The sequence below is a fragment of the Apiospora kogelbergensis genome (genome assembly GCF_038363985.1).
Source record: "Apiospora kogelbergensis strain CBS 113332 chromosome Unknown utg000011l_segment0_segment0, whole genome shotgun sequence".
NCBI classification, from domain to species: Eukaryota; Fungi; Ascomycota; class Sordariomycetes; order Amphisphaeriales; family Apiosporaceae; genus Apiospora; species Apiospora kogelbergensis.
In genome coordinates, this window is record NW_027117428.1 from 347,151 (window position 1) to 361,209 (window position 14,059).

Here is a 14,059-nt window from a genome sequence, read left to right on the forward strand (position 1 = left end):
CCAGAAGAGTAGCAATGGCACACTAGCGCGACTAGCGGGCCAGGTCCCCTAGAAAGCGCCGCCATCAACGTGGAACCGGTTCGCGACCCCGCATCATTTTAGGACCAACTGCCCAATCCTCCTGGACTGCGCAAGAACTTCTCCTCGTCAAGACACGCCGAAGAGAAGCTGGGACCGAAATCCATCTTGCCAACATGGGTTCTAGAACTGGATCAGCAGGTGCCCTAGCGAGGTCTCTGGCGAGGTCCCTGACGAGGTAAGCTTACCCGACTCGAGCGCATCGTGTCATCGGTATTCCATACCCGTAATCCAAGCGTGACTAAATCTATGATCTAGAGGAGGCACATTGCAGAACCACGCTGGTATCATGCGCATCGACACGCCTATACAAAAGGCTATAGGCAGGGGGATAAACGCGCTCGAGCAGCGTTGAAGGAATTCTATTAGTGGGTGGGCAGGTAGGTAGGTGATATGATTTCTCCATTCTTTAGCTAAGTAAGCCTTTAATATATGGACTGTTGACCCATTGCAGACCATGATGACCCCGCATTTACCGCCCCAGCTCTCCAGAGGACCATCCATCAACCTTCGCCAGAGCCGTTAACGATTCTACCCACTCGCAGCAACAAGAAGTAAAGGACAATCAAGATACTTCTTACCAGGTTCTCCGACGCAAGAATGTTATAAAAAAAGATAATTTAAAGAATAAAAAGCGCCAGTCACTCCAAAAACAAGCTGTGTGGCTCTTTGTAGGAGGAAATCGCGCAACTCGATACGAAATACGAAGCTGACAAGTCAGCTTTGAGCCAATCCTTGCGACATTTGGTAATCGAGATAATCTCATTGCAAATTATCCATTTTTTCATTTGTTGCCTCCTCTCGGTAAACAACTGAATCTAACAAACACAAGCTCGGTGGGGTTGCAGGTCCTCCTGGGTCACCGCATTCGTTTAGCCCGTCTTCGTCTTTGCCAATATCGTACAACGAGTCAGTTGAAAACCTGCTGGGCGCCTCATGGCAACTCCTCTGAGAGCTTCGCCTTCTCTACCGCGTGGTAGAAATCATTATCCTACGAGTAGTGACAACTACAGCACCAATGGTATGGCCTGCCCGTACAGCATACCATAATCAAACTGATTCTAATCGTCAACAGTAATCGATCAAATATCGATTGTAGGTCAGAACGAAACAGTGTGCTCCAGAAATTGCACCAAAGCGCCGGCGGATACAGAACTTTTGATTGCTAGCCCGGAAAGCCCAGGGGCGTTTCATGAAAGTGCAAATGACTCTTCATTTCGCAGTCAGCAGTCGCTGCTTCCTAGACTACCGTCGGCCACCATGGCGAGCTCGATATCAATCGATCAAGAACCCCCGAGCTTGGTGCACATTATCGTAAGAGACATTGGAGCGACCTGTTTTACTGACAATACCCAGATGGATCCCGCTATATCGCTAAACGAGAGGTCCAGCTCTCATTTTCGAGATCAGGTGAATAATGTGGATGCTATGGTTGATAACCATCCATGGCTTGCACGAAGGTCTCTTCTGGCGCATACTGCTGCGACAGTTCTGCAAAGGATGTCAGTTCAACAGGAACCATTGACCCTAGCACGCCCGAGAGCGGAGCTGGTACCACAAATGCATTCGAAAACGAGTCTTGGCTATATCCTTGATGATACCTGCTTGGCCTCCTCCACCGAGCCCTCGCCTCTGTATGGGACAACCCAGAGTCTGAATAACCCCGGGATCAGCACTGGAGACGTCCCGCAACCACCGAGTCACTCAGCAGGCCGCTTGCATCCGCTCATAGAAGAAGCGCTGGATGCGAGATCCTCTGACTGCCCAAAATGTGGTCGCCGGTACACTTCGCCGAGCGCTCTCATGTTACATACCAATCGTTCTCACGTTGGGACAACATGCCTCTGGCCAGGCTGTTTGAAGTCCACAGAGACCGAAGCCCTGATGATTGTACATCTGAAAAGCATCCATACTCAGAACGTGCAGAGGATTGGACCGCTACAATATCCATGCTCCTGGCCTGGCTGTCCTAAGATACATGGGAGCCGTAGCCAGGTCAATGGTTGTGTGTGCAAACACAATTCAGAGGCAAAGACCGCCCAGGATCAAGGCCGCCAATATCTACCTGGAAGTAAGCAGGATATAAGTAAGTCCCTTAGAATATCTCATCAGGCTCCTCTCATTAATCGTCTGTTTCAGGTCTCTTGTATAGGCACAGACGGTTTGTCCCTATACAACCCCGGCCAGCCGGATAGGATAATTCATGTGCAATGCCGGTTTTATGTGTTTTACCATTAGACAAAGGGTTTCAGTGATAAAATATATTGTATTTCATAACAAGGGGGTAATTATATATCCAACCTATCGACACCGGTATGCATGACAGAGACTGCCGTGTGCGATGTGGCTATGGGAAATGTGTCAGTCTTGGCACAATACGGCGAGCCAACCAACCCCGAGACGGCGAAGCGGCCAGCAAACGACGATGCGGCTGGAACGGCGAAACGAAGAACCCCGGTGGAAAACTGGCCCTTATCTGGATGAGTTGAGTGTCGGGAGAGACGGGGGAGGCACGAGTGGCCGAATCTCGTCATCAAAGTCATCTAGGATGGGTGGCGTGCACTTCCGGTTTGGGATTAGAAGTTAATACGGCGTGGGTGGCGATGCTGTTTTCAGCCTTTGCCTCGTTCATGGGGTTTCACACATTACAGAGCCGTCATTTTTGTTATACAATGTGATTCAAACCCACCTACTTTACGGAAGAGTGATGTGGCATACACACACCTCAGCCACTATTTAAAACGAAGATTTACTGCCTGTATTGAAGTTTGACCTATTGTGTCTGTGGCCGTTATTGTCTCGGCCCACGGACGCGGTAGGGTGCCGACTTCTTCATGACGTATCTGAACTCATCTGCAATGCTGTAGATAAAGGCCGAACCACCCTAAGGCGATGAAGCAGTATCGTCAGCTACCGAGACCCAGGCTGCCTGGCTTGGGGTGATTCACCCAGAGGGGTGGCGAAATCTGGTTTAAAAGGCCCCATAGCCCCTCGTACTGGAAGACTTTCTACCATCATTCTAATTCTGTATTCCATTATGTCTCCTTGGAAGTGGAAATAACTACCTGTCGCCAGTTCATTTGGGCGTACACCAAATTCTTGTGGACTGTTGCGGCCGAAGGCAAGCTCTGGTAGGTAATTACATCACTGTGGAAGATGCATTTGTTGATACCACTCTGAGAGTACAAGACTAACTTTGTGATTGATAACAGGACACCACTGCGACTCCTACATCTATGCTTCGAGCCCAATATGCAAAGCATAATCTCTTCAGCCAAGACTTGCGGGTACTGTGGTTATCAGTTTCAGATAAATGCAGTTGATGTTGATGGTGATGAATATCCTTTTACGGAGAAGGAATGGGCTTCGGTGTGCTTCCATCTTAATGTAGAGCACCAAGACCACGAACAAGAGTGGTTCCGTTTTGTTAACACGCCCTATGTGGAGTTTGCCATACCCAAATCTGCGCCTGGGACCCAGTAGCTGGCACTCCCTTCTCCTATCGAATGTGGTTATTGGGACTCGGCGAGGAAGAAACCATATCACTAGAGTCGTTAGGGAAATATTCTCTATATTCTTGTCAATTTACAGCGAGATCAGATCTTAATATAAAAGTCATGTAAGCTGGGTCAATAATGGGCTTTATAGGGCACGCGACTACGTTACGTGGTGGTACCAATCTAGTTGCACAGCCGCTCCGGGCCATGATACAAGGGGCCACTGCCTTTAGCTGTAAATCAACCAATTCATTAATATAAGCCAGACTGAGTGCTACACACTACCGTCTATTATCTCTATGTACAAGATGACTTCTCTGAGGAGAGAAGGATTCCTCGACTGTCTCGTGAATATTTACCAATCTATATACGCATGCCTCTTATCCTTCCTTTCCTTGCCTGTGGCTTCCAGTAGGTTCGATGGGGGACCGCGCTGTCGATCAGTGGGTCGTGCGAAGTGGCCGTATCCCTGAGTCTTATTGACAGGGGTTCATCCCATTACATTAACGAGCATAATGGCCAATATACGTTCAAAACTGCGGTTTCTTTCACAAATTGAAGAATAAAAGTGTATTGGACCATCTTGATACTTGGCTCTTGAAGTATAAAGATTGTATCATGAATACCCCTAAGGCTCTCAGGAGTATGCAGGTGCAGCACATCCGACGGTTGGGAGCGGTTCTCGGGGGCGGAAGTAATTGAGAAAGGTAAGGTAGAGCTCCATGCTAACCACCAAGAGTGATGGTATACCAAGAGCAAGCGCAACGATGACTTCGTCGGAAAGCATGGTTCTGGAGTTGGATATATCTGTTGATATAAGGATAGGGATTGGCAGAGGCGGATTCGAGTAGGGAAACGGGAGTTGAAAAGAGAGAGCAACGTATAGACCGCCCGGGAATTAATGGGTACCTACTTACTCCGACATCCCATCAAACCGCACCTATAGGTACATGGAGGTTCGCCCGTTTCCCGGTACCGGATGGACGACCCCGAAGACATAGGCTGTTGGGAGATGGAACCATCACCGCTCGCCACTCTTGAAGAGCCCCTGCTTCCCCTACCTCGCAAGGAAGCTGCGGTTGAATACGGCACATGGTCATGGTGATACGCATGCCAGGACGGGATGATGTGGATAGCAGATGAAGAAGTGTACGGCTCTCGAGAGCGGGTGTAAGTGCCCGCACCGGCCACTAACAGAGAAGGAATCCCAAGAACTAGGTCTTTTCAAAAACGCATATAAGCCACTGGGGTAGGGGGAGGCTGGGTGATATACGTAAAAGGGGTTTCCCTGTGGTACCTCATGACGTTATCCCGCGTTGTTCCATTTATCTGCAATAATGCGTCACACGCGTACGATGGATATACACTAACAATCTTCACGGATGAACCAGACAGATCCCTCAGAGCCGGCTGTCCACCATGTAGAGGGCAAGAAAGAGTATCGGAACACCCATCGATAGGACACATTCAACTATGATCTTCTAACCGCCACCCGGCTGTTCCAGCGTACAGCTCTCTGCAGCGACCCATCCATCGCGCCGTGGTCGGGGTGTCTTGTGGGTGCTGGCTGGGCTCCTGCATTCGTCGCGGCGGTTGGTGCAGTGTTCGTCGTGGAGCTAGGCTCGGTACGGGCGGGCTGCCGCTCCACCGTTGGTTGGGAACCTGGAGTGCCTGCTGTATGATGAGCGTTAACGATCAGTCGACTATGTAGTTAATAGACGAGAATCATGCTTACATTGCGGCCTTTGCGGTGAAGGCAGCTGCCTCGCACCCACCTGCTTCCTGGGGCTGTGGGGAATGACTGTCCCGCCGTCTTCGTCGCGGATGATGGCGTAGACAGATAGAGGCTCCGCCGCGCCAATAGGAGCCGCTGGAATATGATCGGGTCGGTTTCATACTCGGCATCCGCGGCACTATCTACATCGACACCGCCATGCGCGTCGTCGCTGGCGGCCGATTGGGCCCCGAAATCGACGGCTTCGGCATGGCGGCGCGATCGTGTCGCTCGACCGTGGCTCGGCCTCGCATGGTAGGCGACTGATTGGCGAACCTGCGGGCGTCAGTAATGGAGTTGGATACACTCAACGCAACGGTAACTGGGAGATGGTGACAATCCTATGCAGGTTCGGCACCCGCTGCCCGCGTGGGACGTGCATCGCCGTCTCCATCCGCTCGTGCGTCGGGTTCCAGTACGCAAGCGCGCTGAAGACAATGTCTTGTTCTGCAGCGACAAGCCGCTCTTGCGAACCTTGTCTTTCTGCGCCTTGGTGTGGGCCATGACGGAGGCCCCGAGGAGTTGTGCAATACTGGGATGGCTGAGCTCGGAGAGGACCCCCAACTCCGAGACCGTGAACTGTGGGGTCTGTCGTACTTGAACAACGTGCCCGCTACCCGACCGGTGCATTCCAACTGTTGCCGTTGGTGCCTATGTGGCGATAGTGGGTATGTGCTTTTTGGTCGGTATAGAGCAGGAGCCTAACCCGGACCGCCACGAGGTTGCGGTCACGACAGAAGTCCGGCATGCGTCTGAGAGACATAATTGCAGTCAGGCGTCATTTCTTTGAACTTTACACTATGGAGCTTCCGAGCCCCTCTTTGCGAAGCATCTAAGCGACCATTCAGTGGGAGCCTACAGAAGAAGATGTAAAGATGCCGGGCGTACGTTCAAAGCTCTGATTTCACCACATCCCAGTGGTGAGGAAGTCCGTAGTATTAGAGTAAGAGAACGGGTTATCCTTATGTTTGGAGCAGAACATAACCGGCTGATATGTCATAGAAGATCCCGAGTGATGGTACTTTCACATCACGAATCAACAGCTTGGCAGGAGAGATCGATCAGCTAGGGTCAGAGTTGCGGGGCTGCAATGAGTCGCTCCAAGCCGAGCGACATGCTGGTGAGAAGGTTGAGAATGAACTTGTGAATATGAGAAAGGACTATGAAAACCAACGAGTGAGGCTGGATGAAGCAGTCTCAACATCGGTACAGTTAGAGCTCATGAATACGAGGTACGAAGAAAGGGTACTGAGCATTAGAAAGGCCCTAGAAGAAGAATAATGCATTGCAAATAGGATGGCTTTTAGACAACATCGAATCATCTGGTCACCCATCCATTTCGAGGGATAGCCGGCCAGCGTCGATGTGGATGGCTCTGTCGTGCTGAGTGCGAAACCGACCCCGAGTATACCGCAATAGCGTCTACTGGAACGGCAGGCGCCGACCATGTGGCCGTCTACGACATGCCTTACGATGACGGCGGCACCGTCATTCTCAACAGTCCCACAAGGCAGAAGAGTCAGAGGCAGCTATCTGCAGGTATCCTATCTCCTTTGGCCTGGGGAACGCGGGACTACCCCGCCAAAGAAGTTGCTGCGTCCCCACCAAAAGAGCATTGAAGAACTCGTCAGGTGGCACAAGCTTATCAGGCGGTACTCAAGCTACAACCGCCATTTGATACGGCTTGAAGGGTGTTTGGTCTTATAAGCGAACGGTCGGCGATCTCGCATGGTTAAGTTTGTTAACGCGTCAAATGTAGCTATGAATCGAAGCGCCGTCTCGATCTCTTGTTGTAGTTCGACCTTGAAAGTATGGTGTGCTGGAGAGATACCCGCATTGGATCCACCGGAGGGGCGTTGGAGAAGAAGCCTCGCACAAGGGCCTGCCATGGAAAGCTGGCACAGTGCCCTGAAATTTGATGCACTTCAGTATCCGCTGCACTGCGTCTTCCGGCGTCCTGAAATCGCCATTAATACCACGAAGGATGATAAGCACTATCTCTGGACTTGAAATACAGAAATATGTTGATGGCAAAATGTATGATATGTCTCAATTCGAATGCAAAGGAAAATAAGATCTATAATACATAGGTTTGCCCCAGTACAGAAACCACACCAGTGTTGGTCGAGTTTAAACTACTCGGTGGTGGTGTGGGATCCGCCTTTGCGGCCGGCCTCTTGGGCCTTTTCGGAGCCGGGCTCAAAAGACCCGCTGGAGGCCTTCCCTCCCTGTAACGTGATATCGTGCTGAGGATTCTGTCAGTTTGACAACTAACCTTAATTCTTTTTCGTCTGATTTCCGAGATAATGGCTACGAACCTGCTTGTCGGCGTCCATGCTGGCGAAGCCAGAGTTGTGACTTGATTGACCACCCCTGGATGCAATTTCCTGCACCTCGTCCTTGGGGCTGGCAGGGGTTAATTGCTGTGTAGGTCTCACGCGGTAGTCTATTTGTTAAGTGCTGTAAATCTGCCCGAACTTAACGCCGAGGCGGGGAAAACTCCCGAAATCCGGAATGCAACAAACACGCAAATAACATTGGCTGATTACCATATTTCCTAATTGTTTTCCTCAAGGTCGCATTCTTGATGTAAGTGGATGGCAAGCGGAGATTGAGGTCCGATGAGTGAAGAGGTCGTACCAACCGAGCTCCCGTGTTTTGTTCTGCAGCGACAAGCCGCTCTTGAAAGCCTTGTCTTTGGCACTGAGTCACTGAGTGTCCTTGCGGGGCATGAAATGCTGATGACATAATGAGCTCGACTTTGGTGAAGATAACCTATCCCGGGCACTTCCTGATCTGGTTCCAGAACCATTTTTGGCTCGGCTTCTAGTTAGCTTCTAGTTAGCGCGATTTGACAAGAATAAATTCTTGCGCAGATTGGAGATTGGGGGTTGACACTAGTGACGCGGGATGCTCGACGCTAATGACGGTACGTCTAGAAGACTTAGCCCGCCAGTCGCGCCTAGTATGCCATAATTACTCAGTAGGGACCAACCGGTCTCAGCTGGGGAAACGGCCCATGTGAACTTCAAGCTCTCAGCAGAAAGAGGGCAGTTGGTCTTAAATAACGCGGGGTCGCGAACCAGCTCTACGCTAATAATAATGGGTTCTAAACCTGGCCTGCTGGTTGCGCTAGTGCGTCATTACTACTCTTCCGACGCTGCACTCCAACATCTGCAGGCAACCATGAAGCCAGGACCTGAACTAGCGCACGAGGATCTTCGAGCTCTCAACGGATGCGGCCATAGGAGAATACACTGCTCGATGATTCAGGTCCGAGGGGACCGACCTCTATCGGAACGGTACAAGCGGAGCGGAGGAAACATCAGGCTCTGTCCTGCGCACCAGAGCATGGGCTGCATCACAAGCTGTCTGTCTGGCGTTCATCACAACCAGGCCAACAAAACTCAGGACTGAAAACAACTCCTCTTCGAACTCATGCAGCAAAAAGACAGTACTGCTTGTTACTGGATGATTCTGGTTCCATTCGAGATCTGCCCTACCGCAGCTTAACCAGTCTAGGCCGTACATTAGAAAAGATACACAGCATACTGTCCTTGATCCGAATATAGAGCTTGGTGAGACGCCTAGAACCGGCTACGAAGAAGTACTTCCTGCTCACGAAATAGGCTGCTTCGTAAGTTGAGCTGCGTCTAAGTCACGTCCGTACTACATCGGTCTCTGATTGACAACTGTACCTTGAGGTACGAGGCCACCAGGGCAGAAAGTCGCTTTAGGTAGCATGATCAGAAACAGATGCAAAGAACCGATGTACGATACTGTAGGTACGAACCAGAAGAGCTGCATTGAGGCTTTCGGGTACAATGAGCACATACTACTATTTGAAAACCTGGGACAGCAATCAGATGCGTTTCGGCTGCCTGTCGTGAACGGGATCGCAAAGAGCCACAGAAGCACTTCGGCAGCTACGAGGGGCCCATACGCATTGGGAGCGGTGGAATGCGAGTTGTCGGCGAAGTCCAGCCATGGGGTCAGAACTCGTGCCAGCCGTGCCAGCATAACCTACCCCCAATCCTCCAACTCTGCAGACCGTCGGACTTCTTGCTCGGCAATCACCGCCGCTGAGATTCCGGGAGGGACTATGGTGCAGAGCCGTCTCGATTTTCCAATTTTTCTCTTCTCTTTTAATTCCTTCTCGTTCTTGGCAGCGTCTTGAGTGCAGAGTCGATGGAGAACTGTTTGCAGCGAGGGCGAGAAAAGCCGAGACTTTTGGTGAGCAAGCGATTGCTTGGCTCTGGTCTTGGCTACTTGGCTTGGACGCCTATGACTGAGGGCGAAGGACTGCCAATTCTTCCTTAAGTTCTCGTCTTCTCTTGGGTTCAATTTCTCCTCAAACGTACTCGTATGTTGGTCCAGGAAAAGCAGATGCCCGTTGTCCATTTAATCCCCTTTGGCGTCCTCTTCCACTCCGCCCTTTTCCTCTCCCGCCCTCCCAACCAGATGCAGTTCTCTTGTACTGCGTGCCTGACCGTGCGATTTGCACATCGCCGGCTAAAGAAAGCGACCGACCCTACCAGGAAGAAACCAACCACAGCTTTGCCTGTGCCAGGCCCTCGACCAAGTAACAATCCCCAGTAATATCGAAAGTACCACTCCGTAATGGGCTGGCAATCCCTCACACAACAAATCATGACACGAAATACCCATTCGGCAAAGGCAGGAAGTGGGGCCAGCAAAAAAGTCAAGGAGTTCTCGCAGGTGGAAGATTTCGGCCGCGATATCAAAGTCGAGACCGATGCCTCTTCTTCTACTTCTATGCCTTCTACAGCTACAGGTACCGCTACAGGTGCTGTAGGTGCCGTTTTTACAGGTGCACCTGCTGCAGCTACAGCGGAGCCTCCACTATCTACACCACCACCGCCTGCACCTGCACCACCTGCCGCCGCCTATCGCCCAAAACAGCCCCCAAATTCCGATCTTCCGTCCATTGATCGACCAACCCAATACTTATCTCACAGCCCTCGACAGCCCTACGAGCCATACTATAATAGCTTCGTCGACGACAGCAGCAACCGCCACATTATCATCCACAATAACGACCCCGAGCGACCGATCGCGGTACCGACCACACGCTCGCCACCCCACCAACAGCGGCGCCTGCCCCCTTCAGCCAGCGCTGGTACACCATCAAGCAAGTCCTAATCCTGCTCTCTATGACCTGGCCCATCGTCATCCTCGTTCTCTCATGCCTGTTCGCCGTCCATGGCGGGCTGGCCGACGGCGTCGGGCTCTGGTCGCTGCCCATTACCATCGCCGCCCTGCTATTCAACAGCGCCGAGTTCATCACATACTGCGTGCGACGCTCGACATCGCCGGGGCTCGTGGTGCGCCGGGGCATGCACCCGGGCGCCCACGTAGGCGGCCACCTGCTGCTGTGGCTGACTTGCGCCCTGGCCGTCTACCTCAGCTCGTCCGTCTACAGCGACGTGCTGGACGCGCGCCGGGACTGCAACGCTGTCGCGGCCGAGTTCGCGGCGGCCGACGGCGTCACCGCCTTCGAGATGCTGCTGCGCGGCCACTGCAACATCAACTACCACTACACCTCCAACCTGAGACTGTACCGCAAGGGCTTCTACGTGCCCAGCCTGCAGACGCTGCTGGCTATGTTCGTGCTGGCGACCGTCACGCACTTCGCCCTCTTTGTGCGGGCCTGCATCGAGGTCGACCAGCGGAACCAGCTGCGCTTCACCAACGACAATGACCCCGCCGACAGCATCTTCACCGTCACCGAGGCTCCTCTGCCGCAGGAGCAGCTGCAATACCGATCGAGGAGGAGCTCGGGGAGGAGCCACAACAACAGTCAAGACCTGGGTACGGCGGGGAGCTCCTACTACGATGCGGCAAGCCATAATGAGGAAGGGCATACCATGCCGACGAGGAATAATACTGCGAGGGCGGCGCGCGACGTCCCGGATATGGCGCAACGACCCAAACTATATGCTTAGCGATGATATGAAATCGCAAATTGGAATTTATGAGACATGTTTACATTTTGACACTTCAGCAAGATACAATGATACCCAATTATAATTCATATACTGGTTTTTCCGTGATCATAGTGTCGTTCAACCCAATGTGAAAAGGCAACTAAGCAGGCATAGCTCCCCAATGCCGAAACGATAAGCGAGTAAATGTTGAATGCTTTGGGGTTGCCGTGTGCCAAAAATAAACGAGTACGCAATTGCGGCAAACATAGGTTAAAGACTTTGGACAGCATGAGCGAACGTAAATACGGATGTGTTTCAATGTTGTTGTGGTCAATGGTCAGTTCGCGATAACAGCTCAGGAAAGAAAGTAATTTATTTGAAGTTGGATATGTTACGTCACAGACGCAGCAAGTGTTTTGAATTGGCCATTAATTTGCATTATCGCAGTAGTAATGTTACAGACTATAAATTACAGAAATGGTATCATAACTCGTCTCATCGACTCATTAATGTGTTCGTTGGTTGTAGGTATCCTTCTTCCCTTCAAACTCTTTTTCTAAGACATGCGGTAAACGGCCTCCTTGGAAAAATACTTGGAGATGTCGTTGTCGTTGCCGCAATGGTCGCAGCAGTGCATGACCTTGGCGGCGGCGTGGCCGGGGCCCATGTGGCCGTCACCCATGCCTCCCGAGGAGTGGCTGCCGCCGCCCAGGGGGTTATTGTGGTGGCTGGGGCTGGTGTTGCCGCCTCCAATGCCGGAGTGGGAGCTCATGTTGCCGCCCATGTTATCTTGATGAGGGACGGCGCGGATGGTGTTGTCACCATGGGTGTTGGAGCCGGTCATGCCGTGGTTGGAGCTGGTCATGCCATCAGAGCCAGTCATGCCGTGAGAGCCATGGGACCCGTGGTTGTTGCCGTGGGATCCAGCCATGGCACCAGCAGCAGCACCGGCAGCCATGCCGGCGCCAGCCATACCAGCACCGTGGCTGTTACCGTGGTTGTTGCCAGTCAGACCATGGTTAGAGCCGGTCATGCCAGGGGCACCGTGGGTAGAACCGATGTTATCTCCGGCAACTCTGAAGTCAGTGACGTGGTCGTTGCCGCCCATCATACCATGGTTAGGATGGGTGCTGTCGTGTCCGTAGGTGGTGCGGCTAGTGTTGTTGTGGGGATCCAACAGGCTGGTGTAGTTGTTGTCCATGGAGCCGGAACGGGCACCGCTCATGTGGTCGCCGGTGCCAGCCGTGTCCAGCATGCTGTCAGAGTTGTTGTTGTTGTTGTTGTTGTGCTGGCCGGTCCCCAGTAAGGGGGAGCATCATTTTGGAGCTTGTTGTGGTGAGAACCGGTAGTGTGGCTGGTGCCAGTTATGCCAGAGTGAGGCACGCCGGTTGTGGGGTTCACGCCTGCAGTGTTGCTCGTGCCAGTGGTGGGAGACATGCGGCCGGTGTGGCCCACGCCGTGGCTGCCAGCCCCGGTCAGGGAGCTGTCCTTGCCGCTGCCGTATGTGTAATCGGGGAGTGCTTGCCATGCATCTTCTCGCCATGGAGCTTCTCTGTCCGGGGCTCACCGGCGGAAGGAATTGTGGAGTCGTGCTGCAGAGCGCCGTCTTTGTGTGTGCGAGGGACGGCGTCGTTGGGGTGAGAGCCAGTGGTGGTGTGGCTGGAAGTGGGGGACTGTTGAGTGTCCTTGTCGCCGTGAATGGCTTCTTTAATTTTAGTACCGAGACCCATAATGAAGGATTGATGGATTAGAGATATAAAATTGAGTGGTTGAGGTGATTAATAGTATTTCTTGAAGTATTTACTTCAAAACGTAGTAGTAGTCAAGTGTGAGATTGTTGTGGTATAAGTTGATGATTATGATATTGTTTCTACAGACTGCGGAGGAGCAGTGATATATACATGCACACGAACAAGTTGACAGACTCATGGCTACTCTGACGCTCTTACGTTCTAGGCCAGGCCACGTGCCTCTCAAGAACGCCAATGGCTAGCAGTCGTTCGTTGAGCTTGCAGGATCTGTCTCTTCGCCGGCCTCAGTGACATCAGGCAGAGCCTTGAAACAAGGCAGGTAAACGGGAAGGACTGCCGAAGGGATCGACCATCAACAGCAAGCTACGTAATGTGTCTTAGGAACAGCCTGACGGTCTGGGCCCGAGTCTGAATTGGCCATACCACCTGGCTACGGACTTCTAGAATGGCATGCCCATTGAAAGTCTCAATGGGTGGTGGCTGTTGGTTGTGGATTGGGGCCATCGTCATGGCTGCGACGGGTGGATGGTTGATGTCAGAGCCCACTTTGTTCAACCCCAGAATCCAGAACCAGGGCAGCGACAGAACCATTGGTCCTAGCGGTCACTCTCTGACAGGGATTAAGGTCGTCTCAGATCTGATGTCTTGCTGCTACATCTTGCTAAAATCTTTGCTAGCTTCTGCTCTTCGGAACTTATTTGCAAAGCGTCCCATACATGGTACAGACTGTCTTACGTAGCTCGCACCATATGCCATTCTGCAATGCACGATTAGTTCATTCCGCTTGTAGTTGTCCTGGTAACAGTTGGTCCTTTGCTAATACAATCAAAAACGGGGTTTTGGGTTGTTTCCACTAAGTTGTTTTCTTTGCACATGGTCTTCGGGTCATACTCCGTTGCTCTACCCCGAATCAATAGCCCAAGATGGGCTGCGGGTGCCAGGACGGCAAACTGGGCAATCTTGGGATGCAGTCAGATCGCATTAGCTTCGCATTAGGGATGCATCATATGG

The 14,059-nt window shown here is 52.0% G+C and overlaps 3 protein-coding genes across 3 annotated transcripts; all 3 read left to right on the forward strand.

Annotated features, from left to right (window-relative positions):
* Positions 1 to 9,999: 9,999 nt before the first annotated feature.
* On the forward strand, positions 10,000 to 10,512 carry PG998_014372 (uncharacterized protein; the record flags this gene model as incomplete). The annotated part of the gene is made up of 1 exon (XM_066881188.1): positions 10,000 to 10,512. The coding sequence occupies one exon, from the start codon at positions 10,000 to 10,002 to the stop codon at positions 10,510 to 10,512; it is 513 nt and encodes a 170-aa protein (XP_066723719.1).
* Positions 10,513 to 10,523: 11 nt separating this feature from the next.
* On the forward strand, positions 10,524 to 11,315 carry PG998_014373 (uncharacterized protein; the record flags this gene model as incomplete). The annotated part of the gene is made up of 1 exon (XM_066881189.1): positions 10,524 to 11,315. One exon carries the CDS (start codon positions 10,524 to 10,526, stop codon positions 11,313 to 11,315), a length of 792 nt encoding a protein of 263 aa, XP_066723720.1.
* Positions 11,316 to 11,916: 601 nt separating this feature from the next.
* On the forward strand, positions 11,917 to 12,603 carry PG998_014374 (uncharacterized protein; the record flags this gene model as incomplete). The annotated part of the gene is made up of 1 exon (XM_066881190.1): positions 11,917 to 12,603. One exon carries the CDS (start codon positions 11,917 to 11,919, stop codon positions 12,601 to 12,603), a length of 687 nt encoding a protein of 228 aa, XP_066723721.1.
* Positions 12,604 to 14,059: the final 1,456 nt, after the last annotated feature.